Raw genomic sequence first — 20,405 nt, 5'->3', positions numbered from 1 at the left:
TTGATTCATTTTATGTTACCCATTGTCAGGTTAGGTGTGTTGAAGTATTCAACGAGTTTTATCAAACAAAAACGAAGCACAGGAAACTTACATGGATATACTCTTTGGGAACTTGCAACATAAATGGAAAATTTGAGTCGAAGACTATTGAGCTCGTTGTCACTACTTATCAGGTTGATTGTTGGCTTACTTTTTGAAATCGCATAGGCTTAGTTAATTTGAAACATTTCTATTACGTTATCAATGAAAAAAAGAGATTGAGACTTCTTCCTTTTCGTAGGCTTCTGCTCTACTGCTCTTTAATGCATCAGATAGATTGAGTTATCAAGAAATCATGACACAATTAAACCTATCAGATGATGATGTTGTTCGGCTTCTTCATTCCCTTTCATGTGCCAAGTACAAGATTCTCAACAAGGAGCCAAGCACCAAAATAATTTCTCCGACTGATGTCTTTGAGTTCAACTCAAAGTTCACTGACAAAATGAGGAGGATCAAGGTACAATTAATGATGAGTAAGGTTAGCCTTTCTACTGTGAATTGTTGCACTACATTACTGACCTCGTGAGGATATTGCTGTAATGGTTTGCAGATACCTCTCCCTCCTGTTGATGAGAAGAAAAAGGTAATTGAAGACGTTGACAAGGATAGGCGGTATGCTATAGATGCTTCAATTGTGCGTATTATGAAGAGTCGTAAAGTATTGGGCTACCAGCAACTGGTCTTGTAATGCGTTGAGCAATTGGGACGGATGTTCAAGGTATCCTCAGGGATAAACTTCTACTTCTCAATTTTACTGTTCGTTATTCAAGTTCAACTGAGCTAATTACTTTGTTTTGGATACTCCATAGCCTGATGTCAAAGCTATCAAGAAGAGAATCAAAGATTTGATAACTAGAGATTTACCTAGAGAGGGATAAAGATAATCCAAACTTGTTCAAGTACTTGGCATGATTTGTGCAGATCATATGAGTGATGTTTGTATGAACTTCTGCAATCGACATAGGAGGAGAAACATGCCGCCCAAGATGAAGAAGAATTTCTTTAGCTCCTACCCCTCTGGACCTTTGTGTCTTGCAGCAGGAGCTTGAAACATTTTGTACAAATGGTTAAGATCTCAGGAAATAATAGAATTGCCTCTTAGATACTTGAGATGCGATTGCCTTAACTTCTTCCAATCTTATAAGCCCCTTTCGCTTGATTTATTCTATGTTTTGTCGGCTACCTGTTTGAGTAAACGTAATATTCTAGCCAACAGCTTGACCTCTTTGGATTCAGCACAATTGTAATTACTTTTAGTACTTGCTCTGCAACCCTACTTTCTTGGTTCTTTGTAGATTGTGATTTGGACCTCGGTGGTCCTAATGGGGCTTTCTTTCAACCTTGTGCAAGTTTATTAGATCTAGACCTTCATGTCTCGACAATATTAAAAATTATGAGAAATATCATAGGTTTACATAGTCGGGGCAAATTTGTAATGGTCTCTGATTTGACACCAATCATCCTAAAGCCTAGAGCCAAGTCTTAGGCACATGGAAGTACACGTGTATTGGTGGTAGTAGCTTTTTAGGTGGCATAATAGCCTTTCCGTAACTTCTTTACCCTTGGAGTAAACCCTTACATGGGAGAAGAAGGTATCTCATTTTCATATCACAACCCAAAAATGGGCATGATGACACTTGTCTATTATCATCAAGACAAGTCACCCTCAATCCAAACGAAAAGAAAGAAATGCGGAAAACAGTAAAAACAAGAAAAAGAAAAAGGTGGAAAACTTATTCATTCTGAACATTACCTCAAAGCATGGTTGTCACATGTACAAGCCAATAATGAAAATATAGAATTCGAAAGATACATACAAGTCCTAGTCTTTGTTTCTCAAGTAGAACAAATCATAAAAAAAAAAGGGAAAAGAGGGCCCACCAAGATGACAAACAACTATCTCTTACAATCCTTCACGATCAGGAGAAGAAGAAGATCACACGAGTCTGGACTTGAAACCTACAAAAGTGTAGAAGTAAGGGTTGGGTACCAACAACACGGTACCCAACAAGCAACCTACTAAATAGAGCAACTAGCTAGAAAACGAATACCCCCGACTCTCCAACCGAACCTCCTCAAACTACAACCTGCACAACAATCAACCCAACCTAGCAAATATGGCTCACAAGGCCCAATACTCAAATAAATCAAGTCAATCTCAATGTCAAGTAGTTCAGTTACACGCAACAAGTCATCAATCTCAAGTATCAAGAAAGTCACGCATAAGCATCAAAGGTGTCAAGTCACAATTCAAGTTCACATTCATGATTTCGTCAATCAATCAATAAGGCACAATAAGACAATTTACATCATCATGTTCATCACATAGTCTTTTTCATTTCAACCCTTTTTTATTTATTTAGATAAATCAAGTGGACAATTATTAAACCTTTCACCTCATTCCATTACTCCCAACAAACAAGCAACGAAGGAAGCATAAGAATTCAACTAGAATACAAGGTTTAGGAAATCACTTGCATTAAAGCAATCAACAATCACTCCAAGAGTTGAACTTTTCCCTTCCGAATTACTTTCAAAGCCAAACAATCTAAAATAATCAAGTATTCATAATCACCCATCGGAAACAACACGTCCCGCATCAATTATGTAAAGAAATGGGTCAATCAACTCAAAATCCAATATCAAAATGGAGGTTTGAATTTAGAAAAAAATACTTGAAAAAATGATGTTTAAGGCTTTAGGAACTCATTAATGAAAACCATTTTGAAAAAGGAATCAAAACCACTTCAAAATCGCCATTTTAGTAATATGTTTTTGGTTCTTGAAGATAACCCCAAATTAGTTATTTCAAAAGCTTGATTTGAACACATAAATTCATATTGAAGATTTAGAGTTAAGCATCATTACCAAAAAAATTTCTCTAGAAAATATGGTCCAAATCGTCATCCAAAGCTCCCAAAACTCAAAAATGGTGAAATAAGGTTGAAGCCTCAATTTTAAAAAACATTTTTACCCATGTCTCAAATGCTCATTGTGACCACGACCCAGACTCATGCGATCGCGATGAGTAAGGCAGCCAACTCATTAAAGTTGACCTTCGCGATCGTGGCAAGACTTTCACAATCGCGATGCACCCCAATATGATGCTACACGATCACGATGACCAACATGGTTATGCACCAGAACTAGAAATCAGCTAAACTCAAAATCATCGAAAGGACCCTCGAAATTCATTCGGAACTCCGTACACACAAATCACATATGCAAATCAACTAAAATCGACATTCTAGACGCAATGAAACTGTCAAAACACGAATCTGAGGTCTCCTTGAACCGACATCCGTGAAAACCACAGGAAACTAACTCACTCCTAAAAAGTCTAAAACAAGCTCGGAACCTCTCAAAAATCAACCAAGACCTCATCTAGGCCTAAAATCATCCCCCGAATCTAACGGAACTCTCAGAATTCCAATCTAAGTATTCAAACCCCAAATGTTGATCAAAGTCAACCCAAATGCTAAAATTCCACAATTTCACAACTTAGGACCTCAAAATCCTCAAAAACTGAAACTGACAACTCTCACATCTCAAATTTCACATTCCGGGACTAATGGAATCGGTGGAACACCATTTCGACACTCAAAATTCCAAAAGACCCTAAAAACAACTTTCTTAACAACTTAGCCTTTAAAACTCACAAACTTACCAAATTCTCAACTTTTAACTCAAAGTTCAAAACCAACTTTTCAAACTCAAACATAAAAGACTCAGGGTCGATATCGGGAGGGGAAAATGGTAAATTCATAAAACTTTCCAAAATGACCGACCGGGTCACTACATTATCCACCACTAAAAACCATGTTCATCCTCGAACATCAAGCAAAAGAAACTATATGGAGCTTCGAAAAGTTGAGGATATTTAGCACGCATATCTTACTTTGTCTCCCAAGTCGTCTCATCAACTGCACGATGCTTCCATTGTACCTTCATTGAAGCAATCTATTTGGTCCTAAGCTTCCAAACCTGCCTATCCAAAATGATTGTAGGCTCCCATTAAAAGATGAGCCTGGACCCAATACAACTAAATCAAGGGAAAGTACATATGACTCATTCGACATGTGCTTCCAAAGCATGGAGACCTGAAACACGGGATGCACAACTGACAAACTAGGTGGCAAGGCCAAATTATAGGCCACCTTTCTTAGACGACTTAAAATATCAAAGGGTCCAATGAATTTAGGGCTAAGCTTGCCCTTCTTTCCGGACCTTATTACATCCTTCATGGGTGACACTCAAAGCCAAACATGATTACCCTCCAGAAAAGGCTAGGGCTCGAATCTTTAATCTACATAACTCTTTTGTCGACTCTAGGCTGTCAACAGTTTACCCTGGATTGTACGAACCTGCTCCATAACATCTCTAAGAAAATATGTATCTAATGAGTCCATCTCAGCCAAATCAAACCATCATATCGGAGATCTACATCGTTGTCATACAACTCCTCAAAAGGGGCCATTTGAAGACTGGAATGATAGCTATTGTTATAGGCAAACTCTACTAAAGGCAAATGTCGATCCCATCTAGCATCAAAATCAATCATACAATCTTGGAGCATATCCTCCAACACATGAATCGTTCGATCGAACTGATTATGTTTCTGAGGATGAAAAGTTGTACTCATACCGAATCGAGTACCCAAACCATGTTGCAAGGCCTTTCAGAAATGGGAAGTGAATAACAAACCTCGATCAGAGACAATAGAAATTGGGACTTCATATAGTCACACAATCTGACTGATATAAAGCTCGACTAACTTCTCCATCGTATACTCATCCGAATTGGGATGAATGAGCGGACTTGGTCAACCTATCAACAACCACCCAAATAGAGTCATAACCACCCACGGTGGTAGGTAGTCCCACAACAAAGTCCATAGTGATCCGCTCCCACTTTCAAGTAGGAATAAACATCCTCTAAGATATACTTACAGTCTGTTGGTGCTCACACTTGACCTATTGGCAAGTCAAACACCTCGAAACAAAATCTGCAATATCCATCTTCATACTACACCACCAATAGTGCTGACTTAGGTCATGATATATTTTTGACGCACCCGGATGGATGAAATATCATGAACAATGGGCCTCCTCAAGAATCAGTCTAACCAACTCACCTACCTTGGGCACACAATTCCTACCTCCAATCCACAAGACCCCATCCAAATCAAAGACAACCTCATTGGCTTCCCTTCTAATCACGTTGTCTCGAATGAGACATAGTTTCTCATCATCAAACTGGTGCTCACGAATCTTCTCAACTAAGGAAGAACGAGCCTCAATGAAAGCAATCAAAGCACCCGTCTCCTCAGAAATCCATAATCAAATGAGACTATTAGCTAACCTCTGCTCATATATGGTTAATGGTCTCTCTTTCACACTAATAATGGCAAAACTCCCATGCTAGAAGTTTCTTACTCAAAGCATCGGCCACCACATTGGCCTTCTCTAGATGATACAAGATGGTGATGTCATAGTCCTTCAATAGCTCAATCCATATGCACTGCCTTAAGTTCAAAACTCTTTGGCTGAAGATATACTGAAGGCTCCGATGATCTATGAAAACCTCACAATGAACTCCATACAGATAATGTCGCCATAGCTTAAACACAAACACTACAACTGCTAACTCTAAATCATGGGTAGTGTAGTTTCTCTCATGGGTCTTCAACTACCTAGAAGCATATGCAATCACCTTATCCTTCTGCATCAGAACACCACCTAACCTGACTCTAGAAGTATCGTAATAAACAATGAAGTCCACACCCTTCTCGGGTAAAGTCAAAATAGGAGTCGAAGTCAACAAGGTCTTGAGCTTTTGAAAGCTCTCCTCACACTCATCAGACCACTGAAAACTCACACTCTGCCGAGTCAATCTAGTCAAAGGAGATGCAACCCCACATACTCTTCACATTATTCTACTGAAGCTCACACTATCATTATTAACAAAACATCATAATCACTTAGACCATTTACCTTACTCTCATATCGTCACTAGTATCAAAGTCTTCTTAGCAAACACATTGTTACCTCCAAAAATTTTGAACTATGGCTCCCTCACTTTCCAGATAAGCATATCATGACAGATACGGGCCCCACCTAAGGCTGATAACACTAATTTCAAATCTTATAGTACCTTCCAATCAAGATCTCTATTAAATCACCCCACAGTCAAGTTCGTGCGAACTTTCACATACCATTTTTCAACTACCATTCCGTATCATCACAAACCTCATGCCAAAACTCAGAGAAATCCTTAGTCACTCCAATAATTATATATACTATAAGCTTATAACCTCTATTCACCAATTTCTATGTAACGCATCATAACAATGTGTGTAGTCCCATCAATAGTGTCGGCCGACTCCTCTTGAAATCCTCAATAACCATGTAGAACTATAGGTCCATACCTTTGTGCATCCATAAGTCATCTACCATAACTTGAACAATCTAGCCCCACACAACAACGCAAAATCTTCCACGCATCTCCATTTGTCACCCAAACAAAAATCCAATCTCCATAAAGTCGCTAATAAACTACTAGTAAATCTGTGCCGAACTAGTTCACAGATTTACAAAGGGTAGTGTGAACAAATGTTTATTGTGCCTTATCGGAAAGATCACAACTCTTTGGAAAAGTTGCAACCCTTCGGAAAGGTCACAACCTTTCATAAAAGTCACAACTTTCATAAAAGTTGCAACTCTTCATAAAAGTCGCAACTTTTCATAAAATTAACAACTCTTCATGAAAGTCACCACTTTTCATGAAAGTAACAACTCTTCATATTTATTTCACACCTTTTAAAATCCAACAATGTGTACTTCATATATCAATTCAAAGCTTTAACAAATGACATTGACCTTCAATCTATATTGTACCACCCCTAGACAAAAAAAAATATCAAATCACCAAAGGTAAAGTAAGATTATGGAGAAATGGTAGACTAATGCATGCAACAATGCAAGTATACATAAGATTAAAGTTGAACCATTCACAATTCCAAAATAAAAAAGAAAATTCTCAAGGTATAACTGTTATATATACATTTGAGCCAACTAACTCACATAGTTTGGCCCAATATTGCATTCTGGTACCAGTTGGTTAAACTAAGTTTGGCCTAATATTCCTATATGGCGATCAATTGCTTAAGTAAGTTCAAAGGGGAGTTGATATTTATACATATGGAAGATTTGGTGGAGGCTTAATTTGTAATATGGTGGTGATGGTTGTGAAGGTTTCTGAGAAGAGGGGAAAACTATTTTTGAAAATAAATAATTAAAAGAAAATCATGGTTTGTGATGGCTCCACGTAGGCGGGCCTAAGATTCTCTTTATATATATATATATATATATATATATATATATATATATAATTTTCATTCAAAAGATATTCAGGTCAAATACTATAAGCATTTGGTGACTCAAAATTTACCTCATATTTTAATTGTAAAAGTTCCTATTTAATGTTCTAAAAGGATAACGTCTATGCATGCATGAAACATGAAAGATCAATTAGTTACAATTGCAATAATCCCTTAAAAAGAATTTGAGCAAATGTCATAATAAGGAGACAATGTGCTCTTAATAATCATATGTCATAACACTTCATGAATCTCAAGAGAGGTTTTGATATCTAAAAATAATGAAATGATGAGATCTCAATTAGTTATGTCTCATTATGAATCGATACAAAATGATATCTCATCGACGATGTCTTTGATATGATATAATGCACAATATTATAAAAGATTGTGAGGATTTGTGTTCTACAACATAAAGCTCTATTTGACTTGCAGTGGAGACACCAAGAGATGTCATGCCTTAAATGTTAATGGATATTATCACTCGAATGATACATCTTGATAAGTATAAAGCTTATTTGACAAGCAGTTTAGACACCAGAAGATGTCATGCTTTAAATATTAATGGATATTGTCACTCGACAGACTTTATAAGAAAATTTTCAAAGGATTCAAAATACCCAAATCATTTACAAGTTTTTGAAAGCTTTCTCATAATTCTTATATGAAATAAATCAAGTAAAGGGAGATATGATCCGAAGTGTGATACTAAAAGTACCAACAATCTTATACGAAGACAATGTTGCATGTATAACCCAATAAAAAGGTGACTATATAAAAAGAAAACAAAACAAAACATATTTCATCAAAATTATTCTTCACTCATGATCTCCAAAAGAATAGTAATATTGATGTCCAACAAGTGTGTTCAAATGATAATCCTACAAATTGATTCACCAATTACCTTTCAACTTCAACACATGAGAAGATGATAATACAAGAAAGGAATGCGAAAACTTGAATAAATGAATCGTGATCTTCATCAGAGAAAGTAAAATACGCACTGTACTCTTTTATTCTTTGATAAAAAATAATTTCATTGAGTTTTATAATAAGATTTTTAATGAGATAACACTCAAGGCGTTTTATGAGATGTGTGTACTCTTTTTCCTTCATTAGGCTATTTCCCACTAAAATTTTACTAATAAAATTTTAACGAAACACAGTACCTATGATTTATGAATATCCAGGGGGAGAGTATAATGAAATATTAAAATGGTGGATGTCAATGTCCATATGCACTAGTAAACTTGACTTACCAAATTACTTGAGATGGAAATTGATAGTAGATTACAATTGGAAGAATAAGAAAGCTCTTCTCCTTATTTCTATTGCTCTCACGTCGTATTTTTTTAATCTTATTTTGCTTTGGTTTTTTTTAATATATATATATATATATGAGTAGTTATTATCAATGTATGTTGGTAGGTCTTTTAAGTTACAGATACAGCAAAATATAAATTATTAAAAATCGTACTATAATAACTATTTGTCTAATTTAAACGAAGCAACCAACTCCCCACCCCTCCCCTGTTGCAGAGGAATGGAATCTTCCACGTTAAAGCAAATGGATATAAATTATCAAAGTCAAATATCAGCAAAGCAAATTCACCTTTAGAAATTGGAGTTTCAATTTGGGCTAAATGGGGAAAATGTGCTGCTTCTCAGAATCAGATGATGGTAATGACAACTTCAAGATAATCGTAGTGATCGTCATAGCTCTTGCGTTGATGGTCATCTGCCGCTCTCCACCAAGAATGAGAGGTGTCTTGGTTTATCGCTGTTAGATCGATTTTATTTCTCTTTTTTTCTGTTTCAATCCATATTGTATTTGTAAAAATAAAACAGTTGTTGAGTTTCAATCTCCCAATTGTGTAAAAACTTTACCAAAGATGTATGTGTCCCTTTCATGTATTTGATTGAAAAAACAGAGATATTCGAAAGATGAAATGATGTTTGTGTTTCAAATGGTTTCTTCACATCTATCAATTGTTGCCATTGACAAGAATAGATCATGAAACTCCTCTATCTACTTTCAATTGTTGCCATTGACACCAAATTGCCAGTTGACTTGCAGAAAAACTGATCATAGGGTCTTAAGTGCCAAACGTGATGAGGGGTTAAGAACACTTTCTTTACCTATATCATATTGGTTGTCTCTAACAAACTAAACAACAGAAACAAACACAAGATCAACTACTACTGATCATGACCGGAAGATTACGCACACAATGCAGTATTGCAGCTTTTTACAAGCCATAACCATCAAATTTACATTTAATACATTCTTCCTTACACTGAGAGATTTCATTATTCACAACAACATAAATATAAAAGGATACATTGTAAGAGAGTTCACAATTATTCACGAGTTTAGTTGAAATATTTACAAAATGATGTACACATGATAGATAACACTAATATTTACTAGTTTGCGTTTTGTACGTTCTGGAATGACCAGGATGTGTATTCAGGTTTAGCTTCTGAGATCTGAACTCGTATCACCTCATGTACCGCACCTCGATGAAGTACCCCAAGAACTTCTTCCTCCCTCCCTGTTGCAAGATCTTCTAAAGACACGGTACGTGTGATTTTTTAATTCATCACGCAGGCGAAAGCCAAACAACCACCTCCCAAGCTTCCACCATTGTACACGTACTTCCCTTTGTGAGATATTGCTGTTATTTAGGATTTCCATGACACATTCACCCTAGTAGATAAGAATGAACATCAAATAACTTCAATAAGCTAATTCCAGGTTAAAGAAACACAATTCATAGTCCACGAGAATAGAATTTTACTCAACAACAGATGACCAAGAGGGCCTGCTTAATCTTAGACTAATTCTGCAAGTCTTGGAAGTGTAACTTCCTCCATAACGTAGACCATACGCCTGATACTAGATCATGTTTAATCACTGATATAGATAAACACAGACATTAGTGCCAATTGCACCATCCACAGAAGATGGAGAGAGCACATAACTCGTAAGGCTAACACTAACTGGAAGCAGCTACAACCAAACCGTACTCTGGCTAACCAATTAAATCATTTTCGCTGCAGTGACCACATTTTTACATGGTCTAACTTACAACCATAAGCTATAGATATTAATGTCTAAATTAGCTTCAGTTGCACTAGGTAGGAGTTTTGTGATCCTCAATATAGTATACCAAAATGGTGAGTCCCGCTAAAATGCAGTGAGAGAGAGGGGGAGGCAACATATTAATTAGGTTGTATTTCAGCATGTACATCCACTTTAGGATGCAATATGTCTATCAGGAGAAGAATCAATATTTGTACAAAAGAAATAAATCAAACATTGAACCACACAAGAAAGAACAAATAAGTGAGTGGCTTAAGTTGCGCATACTCTTCACTTTCGATGCTACACCCGTGTTGGATTCTCCAAAAATGAATTACTTTTGGAGAATCAGACACGCATCCATTGATATTTTTGGAAGAATCCAAGCAACATAATAACTACTTCACTCCAATATCATGAGTTGAGACTTACTAACTTTTTGATACTTCAACTAGCTAGAATACAAACTCAAATCTATTTACAGTGCACAGTTGAAAGTATTCCACCTCCCGCGAAGGACAATAGAAAGTTTTAAACCACGGCAAAAAGACTGTGGTAATATGAGTCAACGAAAAGATCTAGCTCTTACGGCAGCTCAAGCAGTACAACACAAATAAAATATGTCATTTATTTCCAGCAAAGTTCATCATGTAAAAAGATTCAAGTGGCATTAACACTTAATTCACAGACAACATAAAGAAAAATCCGGTGTTAACAAAAGCAATAAAGTAATGAAACAAATTCGTAGCGAAAAGCAGGGCATTTGATTACCGGCAAACCAAGCCAGATAAGGCAATAGTGCAAACCAATCAAGTTCAGCAGCACATTGTGCTTGGATTTAAGGAAGAATGTATAGACATCTTCAAACCCAAAAAGGATCGAATCCAGATCTCTTACTGCTTTCAGATAATGCCCCACCTCAATCGACTCAAATGCCAAACAGCGATTGACAAAATCAATTACGCCTTTTGCTTTTCCTGCCATTTCATTGTGCTTCCTAATATAGAATACTCTCCATTCCTGCATTTTTAGGTAGACCACTCTTTGCATCAAGATACAAGGTGACTGACTGATCAATTCAAACCAAAATGGGACAGATTTGGGTCAAATATGCATTTAGTTATACTAACCTCATGGGGCTGGTTATTATAAGACTCAATCTTAAGAGCAAGAGCAGGCCATCTTTTTTTACAAAGAGATTCCCATATATAATCAGACCCACACAGCTCCCACCAAAACCGAGAACAACTTCCCAACGAGCAAAGATCACCTACCTTCAAAATTATAGTTCAAAAAGCAAATTAATTCTAATAAAGTAGCAAAATCAGGAAGCTGGAAAAATAGGAAGAAAACAATTTTTAACAAACCAGAAATTCAACATAGTAATTTTTTTAAACAAAAAATATGAAGAAGAAAACGATTTTCAACACAACCCAGTAATCAGAAAACCAATTAATTCTGACAAAGTAGCAAAATCAAGAAAAGAAAACCATTTCAACACTCAACACAAGACAGAAAACAATAAATTCAATTCCGGATAATCTGAATGAGATAGCAAGTAATTTTAAAGGAAACAAGAAAAATTTCCATAACAACCGACTGCCGACAATAAGAAAATGGAAAAATTCAACCTCTTTAAGGAAAAAAATAGGATTACCTGAAGAGAAGAAGCTATTTTGAGGGCAATATCATTGGGAATTGATTCTTGTGAAGACAAGGATGAGTCCATCGAAGCTCAGAATTTTTCTGCTCAGCGAAGCTAAAATGCGTGTCCATTTGGGAAAAAGAGATGATGTTCACCATCCTGCTACGTCATCAAACACGTGCCATCATCCATAAAATAAATTACTCCCTCCGTCCCTATTTACTTGTCCATATTTCCTTTTTTAGTTGTCTCTATTTAGTTGTCCATTTTGACAAATCAAGAAAGGACAACAAATTTTTTCCTATTATACCCTTATTTACACTTCTTGAAAATTGTAAAGGTGTATGTTGTTTCCCTCCAATTTATTTCACTTGAATTCAAATAAGTGGTTGTAATTTTGAAGTGAAAAGTTGTCATAAGGGTAAAATTGTAACTTCACTGTGCTAATCATTGTTGCCTTAATCTGTGTATCATTTCTAAAGTGGACAACTAAAAAGGGACGGAGGGAGTATTCAACTACACATTTTAATTCTCTAAATTTATAGTAACAAGTTAATGGTAAAAATGATTATGTATTTTCTTGTGTTTGATTTTTTAAGATCGTTACAGGTTAATGTTGTTAATCTCTCATAAAGTACTTTTGTTTTATCGGAGTCGCACATTAATTTGTCAACTTTATACAAAATGAATAATTATTTTATTCAACTTTGTCCTTTTCTCGATTCATCGTGTAACTGTGTAAGTGAAATGTAATCACTTCTGATTAAGGAAATTTTACCAAGAAACCAGTAAAATTCAGATTGGGCCATTTTTAGGCTTTTGGGTTGTAAAATTCTTTGTTAATGGATGATGGACAACAACGAATCATTTTCGGAATCACTATTATATATATTATTGTTATCTATACTTTCATAATACAATCTTACTATTAATTAAGAGTTTTCTACCATATATTGAGGGAGATTCATTTAAATACATTTTTTCTAACGAATACACTAAAATAAGGAGGAAGGCGAGTGTATCTCAGATACATCCGAATCACACTAAATACACACTAGATACATGTATTTGTGTGTATCTAGTATGATTCACATGTATCTGAAATATCAGATACATGTGAGAGCGAGATGAAAGAGAGGCAAGAGAGATTTGTTATGTATCCTAGATATATGCGATTTTATTTGAATACAATGTATGTAGAATAAATTATATTCAATTTTGACTCATGTATTCCAAGATACATATATTTGGGCACACCAAAATTTGATAAGACACATAATATTACAAATTAAAGTGTATTTACATAATTAACTCTTAAATTAATGAGATCCATGTAAGTTACCGTCATTTGCCCCGAGATAAAAGATCCAAGGCCCAATGGATTTATTGCTTTTGGACAGGATAAAGATTCTCCAGGTTCTCCCCTCCAATTTCAACCAATCATTCTAATTCTAGCATGATGAGCTCAACTTCCATTGTCATCAAAATTTTATTTTTCCTATGAAATGCTACTGATTAAGACCACCAGAATTCTTGGCCAGCATCCAAGTTTCTTGAACTAGTTGAGGAAAATGTCTCTTTTTGCTCCTTCCAGTGGACTCACACTTCTTCAATCAACTAAAGATCATTACTTTAGGCAACTTTTTTCATCTCATTTCATCAATCATGTTCAGGTAAGAACAGTCCCTTATGCTACTCCTTTTCTTTCTGTCAATGTATCTGGAAGACCCTTTAGAGTTAGTTCAAGAAAACTTAAACCCATCATAGCTTCAGCTGCCTCTACTGTTGAAACCTCCAACATTTCTTTCAGAGGTAAAAATCCAAAAGATATCAATGTTTTAGTTGTGGGTTCAACTGGGTACATTGGGAAATTTGTGGTTAAGGAGTTAACTAGTAGAGGCTTCAATGTTATAGCTGTGGCTAGAGAAAAAAGTGGTATTAAAGGAAAGAATAGTAAAGATGATACCTTGGAACAGTTAAATGGAGCTAATGTGTGTTTTTCTGATGTTACCAATTTGGAGACTTTGGAGAAAAGTGTACAAGGTTTAGGGGTTTCAATTGATGTTGTTGTGTCTTGCCTTGCTAGTCGAAATGGTGGGGTAAAAGATTCTTGGAATATTGATTATGAGGCCACAAAGAATAGTCTTGTTGCTGGGAGGAAGTTTGGGGCTTCACACTTTGTTTTGCTGTCTGCAATTTGTGTGCAAAAGCCCCTTCTTGAATTTCAAAGAGCTAAGCTGAAATTTGAGGCGGAATTGATGAAAGAAACTGAAGAAGATAATGGATTTACTTATAGTATTGTTAGACCTACTGCATTTTTCAAGAGCTTAGGAGGTCAGGTTGAATTGGTGAAAGATGGGAAACCTTATGTGATGTTTGGGGATGGAAAGTTGTGCGCTTGCAAGCCGATAAGCGAGCAAGATTTAGCTTCTTTTATTGCTGATTGTGTACTGAAAGAGGATAAAATCAATCAGGTCTTGCCAATTGGAGGACCTGGGAAGGCATTGACACCATTAGAACAAGGGGAAATGTTGTTTAAACTTGTGGGGAAAGAACCCAAATTTCTCAAGGTGCCAATTGAAATAATGGATTTTGCAATTGGATTTCTCGACTTCCTTGTAAAAATATTTCCTTCGTTGGAAGATGCGGCCGAGTTTGGGAAGATTGGGAGGTATTATGCAGCTGAGAGCATGTTGATTTGGGATCCTGAGACTGGGGAATATAATGCTGAGGCAACACCAAGCTATGGAAATGATACATTGGAAGATTTTTTTCAAAGAGTACTGAAAGAAGGAATGGCTGGTCAGGAGTTGGGGGAGCAAACAATATTCTAAATACTCCATCAAAGAAGTCTTAACTAGCTACTCTCCGACAAATCGATTTTGATGTATGCAGTTTGTCCGGCTGTAGCAGATATTGATAAGTTCACAATTTATTTATGTGCAAATTATACTCTAATATGAATACATGCTACATTTTGGAATGTTAAGCAGCTTACTTATAATGTGCACATATCTCAGTTGTTACTTTCTGTAACTAGTGGTGTCAAATTAGAGAATTCTTTTCCTGCATACAGAATATGGAAACTATCCTACCATCGAACTGCAACTCTAGGATCTGCTAGAGAACAGATGGTGGAGTAAAACTGCTGTTGAACAGAGTTGTCTCAAATAAGAGAGTTCTATTTCTGCAAACAAATTATGGAAACTGCCCAGTTGTCAAACTGCATTTTATAGGATCTGCTATAGTTAGCCATATTAGTGGTATTTTAAGATATCAAAAGGTAAATTTTATACCATGTGACCAATTTAATTAATCCATTTTCGAGGGTAATGTCAAAGACCAGAATGGTGGAGAGGGAGCCAGTTAAGTGATAAAAGGGTGATCTCTCTAGTAGTTTTGTGTAAACAGTTAGATAACTACCTTGCAACTCCCCTTGATGGAATTTCGTGCAAACTTGGGAGAGATATAACTGAACTGGGAAAAACCTTCTCCCTTTCAAACTTAAATTTCTAATGAGCTGGAGTGATTAATTATGAGACAATTGGATGTACTCAAAAGGTGATGTTTATTTGATGTCTTTCTGTTTGTGATTAGATCTTATTCTCTGATAATATATACTAATAAGTATTGAAACAACTTTATACGAGTTAACTAATACACGTTGTTTTTAGGACTGGTTATTGCAATCACGGTTGACTTAATTTGCCTGCAATGACCAGGTTTTGTTGGTTTAAGATGAGGTGTTAAAATTGAGGTAGAGTACATAGAGAGCATTTTATCTGTAAAACTCATGCTTGTTATTTGTTTCTGACTAATTAGCAATTACTAATAAGGTTCCCTTCTTCATCATCCTTCTTTTAAGTTTTCTCTCATCAGTTGGTTCAATCTATGTAATTGTAGGTGGTATTTACTTGTCTTATGCTTCCACAAGTATATAGCAGGGTTCCTGAGCGAAAAAGATAAGGGTGATATGTGCCCTACGTTACACTCCATAGGATATTTAAGATTGTTTATACTTTTGACTTGAAGTACTTCTCTGTTTGCTATCTTAATATAATGAAACTTGCATCCTATAAAGGTTTACTATTACTCTGGTTTGTCTTATTTTGGAAATGTTTCTTTCATTACATTGATATGGTAAGGTTAATGCTTGTCGGAAAAATAATCCTGAGAGTAATTTTACTCAAAATCTAGATAAGGATAATTATGTAGATTATAGGTATGAAAGCAAGTGGATGCATAAGAATTAGATGTCTTTTTCTTGGCTAGTTTGAACAGATATGTTTATCCGATTCTGGACGTTCTCCAACGTTATAGTTTTTTTCTTCTTTTTCTTTGAACTATTTATTCAGAAGATTATGCATGCACTGCTAGTCTATGAGTATAGGTACTGGAAATGTTCCATTGTTTCAATAGATGTACTAGTGTTACTTGTATCCCAATAGATGCCAATTCTCACGATTTCATCGATCACGTTATAGTTTCTCATTTATATCGAGTTCTGTTTAATATTTGAGGTGTTCATTCAAGGTTGCTATAGGATTTAGGCCTCATCAAAACATCCTGTCTTAAATTTAGGGCCCATGATGAATATGAAGCCTCAAGTATCGATAAGCTTCAAAGATAAATCTAATCAAGTCCTAGATAGTCTTAGCCAGTCTTCATATTTTACCTGCTTAACTGGCAATTTACCACAATTGACTCCAAAATGCTTTTGGCCCTCTGCTGTATGATAAGAATTGATCGAAGATAGAGAATGTAAGTCGGGAACTTTCTGTTCAACATCAATACAATTACATGAATGAATTCATATACAAGAACTGGTGCAATGTCTACTTTCACCAACTGCACAAAAAAATGGCCAAAACATACAGAGAACCCAAATTTGAACAATACATACAAACACACTTTCACATACTGACATTTACCAAGGGATGTTCTGCTATACATCAAGAATTCACTTTTCAATAGCTGACTAGTCACTTTGGTATCTTCTTAGAAAGGGAGTATACAGAGAGGAGAACAAGTAGCACAAGCATAACACTCGCGAACAATGAGACTCCTATAGAAGCTCCAAGGTATCTGCAGAACTTGCCATACAGTGTGCAAATCTTTCCCCACCCCACATAAGTGTTGCCTTTTAGTCCTATGTAAGTCACCGATCCTGCTGCTCCGGTTGCTGATGCCACTATTCCTAGCAAAAGCTGCCAGTTTACACAAACATTAAGCTAGTGAGTTGTGGTAAACTCAAGATTTAATCAATAAACATGCCATAGTGACAGTGAACAATATTCTAAGTACTCCTCGCGTGTCTTGACTGTGATAGTATAGTCCATACCAAAATTTCATAACCTACTTCCTAAAACCATTGTATGGAAATAGTGATACAACAGAAGGCGCTCGAGAGGCCTCAAGCACAACACACACTACCTTGGAGATACCTAATTCCATCTTAATTTATCGTTGAAGAAAAAGGCGATCAGAACTTACCACATCAATGACAATGAAGTGGGAAATGATCTTTGCACAGCAACCAGGCTTGATGAGGGAGTACAATGAGCCTAGTGTAGTAATTAGGCTGAAGAAACCAGCCACAGAGAGTGCTGCTACAAAATAGCTGCAACACATAAATTCATCAGGATTAGCTAGTTTTTTTTTTTAAAATTAGTTAGAAATTAAAGTTCAATTTTGATCAATATTAATTATAGTCAAAATGAATAATAAAAAAAGATAAACAAGAAAAAATAAGGAAGGCGAAACAGTATAGTTAAGTGTCAAGATATATTATGCATTAAATGATACTATAAAAATAAGAAATTTTGACAGAATCCTAATTATGAGATGTGAGTCCAAAAATATAATTTTGCCAGTTGAGGCAGCTGCAAATCTACTTGCTAATTGTTTTCTAATCATATTTTCAGATTTATTATTCAAAATTCGAAAAGAATAGATATACATGAAGAAAAAGTTGGCTTTGCAAATTGCAACCACCCCGTTCTGCATTTATTCAAAGGAAAATAAATATACAAAGTTCCAGTCAATATTAAGAACAACAAGAAAAAAAAAAAAGGAAAAAAATAGTGAGGACTAGGTGAATGCGAAATACTCTGTGCATCAGCTTAAAATAATCTCGAATTTATTATCGTCTCAAGTTAAGGCGGCAAGAAGTCCTATAAATCGAGTTCCAGCAGATAATGGTAAAAAGTTATGCGTTTTACATCAAACTAAATTATACATGCAACATGTTTTCACATACACTGCCAACAAAACTATAGGTAATTAATTTATTTTCTCATCTTAATTCATGACATATAAAACTATAGTAAATTATAATATTTAGGTGTAAACACTAAGAGTGTAACTAAGATATTTCATTTATGACCACGGGCCTTAGTCTAGCTGTAAGAGCATAGCAGTGACGTGTGAGTTACGCACACAACATGAATTCGAACCCTACTCGAGAGAAAACTCACAATCTTTCTTATTTCAATAGTTTCTCTTACGTACCAATTAGTACCATCTTCTCAACGCATGACCAAATTAAATGAGTATTTTTTCTTGTTAGACTCTGTTTGGATTGACTTAACTGTTTGTCAAATATATTTTTAAGTCAATTCAGCTTTTGAAAGTGTTTGATAAATTTAAAAATAACTTAAAATAAGTAAAAATGACTTAAAAAAACAAAAGTAGGTTTCCCCCAACTTTTTTTTTTTTTTACTTAAAAGTAATTTAAATATGATTTTTTATTTTTTTTTATTTAAAAGCTATTGTTTTAAGTCAATCAAAACGTACTCTTAGTAATATTGTATTTTCAAAATTTATTAGCAAGTCCTACTATTGGTATTATCTGCTATAATAGCATGACAATTTATTTAAGGTTTCTTAAATTTAATCACAACTTTCACTTATAGCTTGTTTGAACAAACTTTTGAAATCAATTTATTTTAAGTGCTCTTCTAAAAGATGATGGTTCAAAAAGTACTTTTGATGAAATACAAATTATGTTTGATCAATATAATTTTTTAAAACACTTGTGAGTGACAATTAGTGTTTGATCAAGCTTGTTACACGTATTTCTAAATGTATATTTCTCAAAAGCTTTTTAGAAAAGTTCCTTTGAAGAAGAAGCTACTTTTTTTGGCTTCTCCAAAAAAGAACTTCTACTCCCCTCGTAACACTTACATTCTCCTAAAAGCTAAGTCAAGCATTTCAATTTTTTTAAATAAGCGCTTTCTGAAAACAAAACAATAAGCATTTTTGGCCTCCCAAAACCTTGGCCAAACATGTTAGTATTACATTGTTTGCCGAAGCACATCAATCTTTTTCCCATACAGTATGTTGGCCTCCCAAAGCCTCTTTACTTTTTATATTTCGGAACTCTTAGTAAAAATCCTGACTCTGCTGCATGTTGACCAAAACAAAGATACGTAAAACTTACATGAGTGCTGGTGATTCAGTGAACTTAGCAGGACGAGGGTATGGGAGCATTTCAGTTTCCTTACTAGTTGACATGACCACCACAGACACAAGCGCCGAAGCAAACACTAACAACCTTAACACCACATCGGCCACCGCAAAGTAGTCAGTGGGCCGAGTTGTACTCGGTGGCAGAGCTGCCTTTTCTGGCTCCGCCACCGGAGCTTCTACTGGGGGAACAACCTTTTCAGGTTCACTAGCCATAGATACACAACACTAGAGGTACAAAAAATAAAAAAATATGTAATGAGTGATAATTAAGTTAATTAGTGACTAATCAACACAATAGATAGTGATATTTATAGAGTTTTTTTTTAACTTAATCTAATTAAGGTAGTTGGAATTGCCCACACGCCAAGTTTTATTGATTAATTGGATAATAAAACACAATTATATTGATGTTAGTTCGACTACGTTAGTGTTCAAACGATGTGGAAATTATTCGTGACGCTAGGATTGATATAGAATCATAATCATACATTATATAATTAGGTTTCTTGTTGATGTTTATGTCCAATTTTGTACGTGAAGGACTCGAATCTTAATTTACATAAAGTTGAAAATGATTTAATGATTATCTTGAACTTTAACACTTTCTTATAGTCTAATTAATCATTAAAATCTTTTGTAATTAGATGAATCACCCATTTTACCTAACTTCCCTTTTTCCTCAGCATCAATAGTGATATTTTTTTTTTCCACCATCAAAGTGGGACAAGGCACAAGTATCCTCTCTACTATGACCGAAATCCCAGAGACACACCTTAACTAAACTA

General features: G+C 35.3%; 4 protein-coding genes across 7 annotated transcripts in view; 2 read left to right on the top strand and 2 right to left on the bottom strand.

Annotated features, from left to right (window-relative positions):
- LOC125874677 (cullin-1) overlaps positions 1-1,224 on the top strand; it is a 141,669-nt gene extending 140,445 nt beyond the window's left edge. For all 3 annotated transcript variants that reach the window (XM_049555682.1, XM_049555690.1, XM_049555676.1), the window contains exons 21-23: positions 350-499; positions 593-760; positions 852-1,224. In XM_049555682.1, coding sequence (XP_049411639.1) covers positions 350-499; positions 593-730 — 288 coding nt within the window. In that variant the 3' untranslated portion in view covers positions 731-760; positions 852-1,224. The remainder of the gene's footprint in view (positions 1-349; positions 500-592; positions 761-851) is intronic.
- An 8,449-nt stretch (positions 1,225-9,673) lies between these two features.
- On the bottom strand, positions 9,674-12,305 carry LOC125874859 (uncharacterized). Its single transcript, XM_049555898.1, is given in 5 exon segments — positions 9,674-10,015; positions 10,017-10,130; positions 11,277-11,525; positions 11,636-11,779; positions 12,163-12,305. Coding segments are annotated over 5 exon segments (747 nt in total). The 5' UTR covers positions 12,235-12,305; the 3' UTR covers positions 9,674-9,847.
- A 1,237-nt stretch (positions 12,306-13,542) lies between these two features.
- Positions 13,543-16,208, top strand: LOC125874803 (divinyl chlorophyllide a 8-vinyl-reductase, chloroplastic). Of its 2 annotated transcripts, XR_007447317.1 has the most exons (2): positions 13,543-15,037; positions 16,054-16,208. XR_007447317.1 is itself a non-coding variant. In XM_049555839.1 (1 exon), the coding sequence occupies exon 1, from the start codon at positions 13,722-13,724 to the stop codon at positions 14,982-14,984; it is 1,263 nt and encodes a 420-aa protein (XP_049411796.1). In that variant the 5' UTR covers positions 13,543-13,721; the 3' UTR covers positions 14,985-15,130. The 2 variants fall into 2 exon arrangements, 1 of the variants encoding a protein (XP_049411796.1); XM_049555839.1 differs by lacking the exon at positions 16,054-16,208 and having other exon boundaries at positions 13,543-15,130.
- Positions 16,209-16,881: 673 nt separating this feature from the next.
- On the bottom strand, positions 16,882-19,904 carry LOC125874891 (CASP-like protein 1). The gene is made up of 3 exons (XM_049555941.1): positions 19,592-19,904; positions 17,644-17,770; positions 16,882-17,357 (listed from the first exon to the last, which is right to left on the bottom strand). The coding sequence occupies exons 1-3, from the start codon at positions 19,831-19,833 to the stop codon at positions 17,133-17,135; spliced, it is 594 nt and encodes a 197-aa protein (XP_049411898.1). The 5' UTR covers positions 19,834-19,904; the 3' UTR covers positions 16,882-17,132.
- Positions 19,905-20,405: the final 501 nt, after the last annotated feature.

This window comes from Solanum stenotomum, chromosome 1 (genome assembly GCF_019186545.1).
Source record: "Solanum stenotomum isolate F172 chromosome 1, ASM1918654v1, whole genome shotgun sequence".
Classification (NCBI taxonomy): domain Eukaryota; kingdom Viridiplantae; phylum Streptophyta; class Magnoliopsida; order Solanales; family Solanaceae; genus Solanum; species Solanum stenotomum.
Note: the sequence above shows the minus strand (reverse complement) of the source record. Positions and strands in the feature narration are given on the sequence as shown.

Bases quoted from the DNA above. Each gene is read 5' to 3' on its own strand.
- LOC125874803 (XM_049555839.1), top strand. From the start codon at position 13,722: ATGTCTCTTTTTGCTCCTTCCAGTGGACTCACACTTCTTCAATCAACT.
- LOC125874891 (XM_049555941.1), bottom strand. From the start codon at position 19,833: ATGGCTAGTGAACCTGAAAAGGTTGTTCCCCCAGTAGAAGCTCCGGTG. The intron at 17,771-19,591 runs GTAAGTTTTACG...TATGTGTTGCAG, and splicing joins ACTGAATCACCAGCACTCAT to CTATTTTGTAGCAGCACTCT. The intron at 17,358-17,643 runs GTAAGTTCTGAT...GTAAACTGGCAG, and splicing joins ACTTCATTGTCATTGATGTG to CTTTTGCTAGGAATAGTGGC.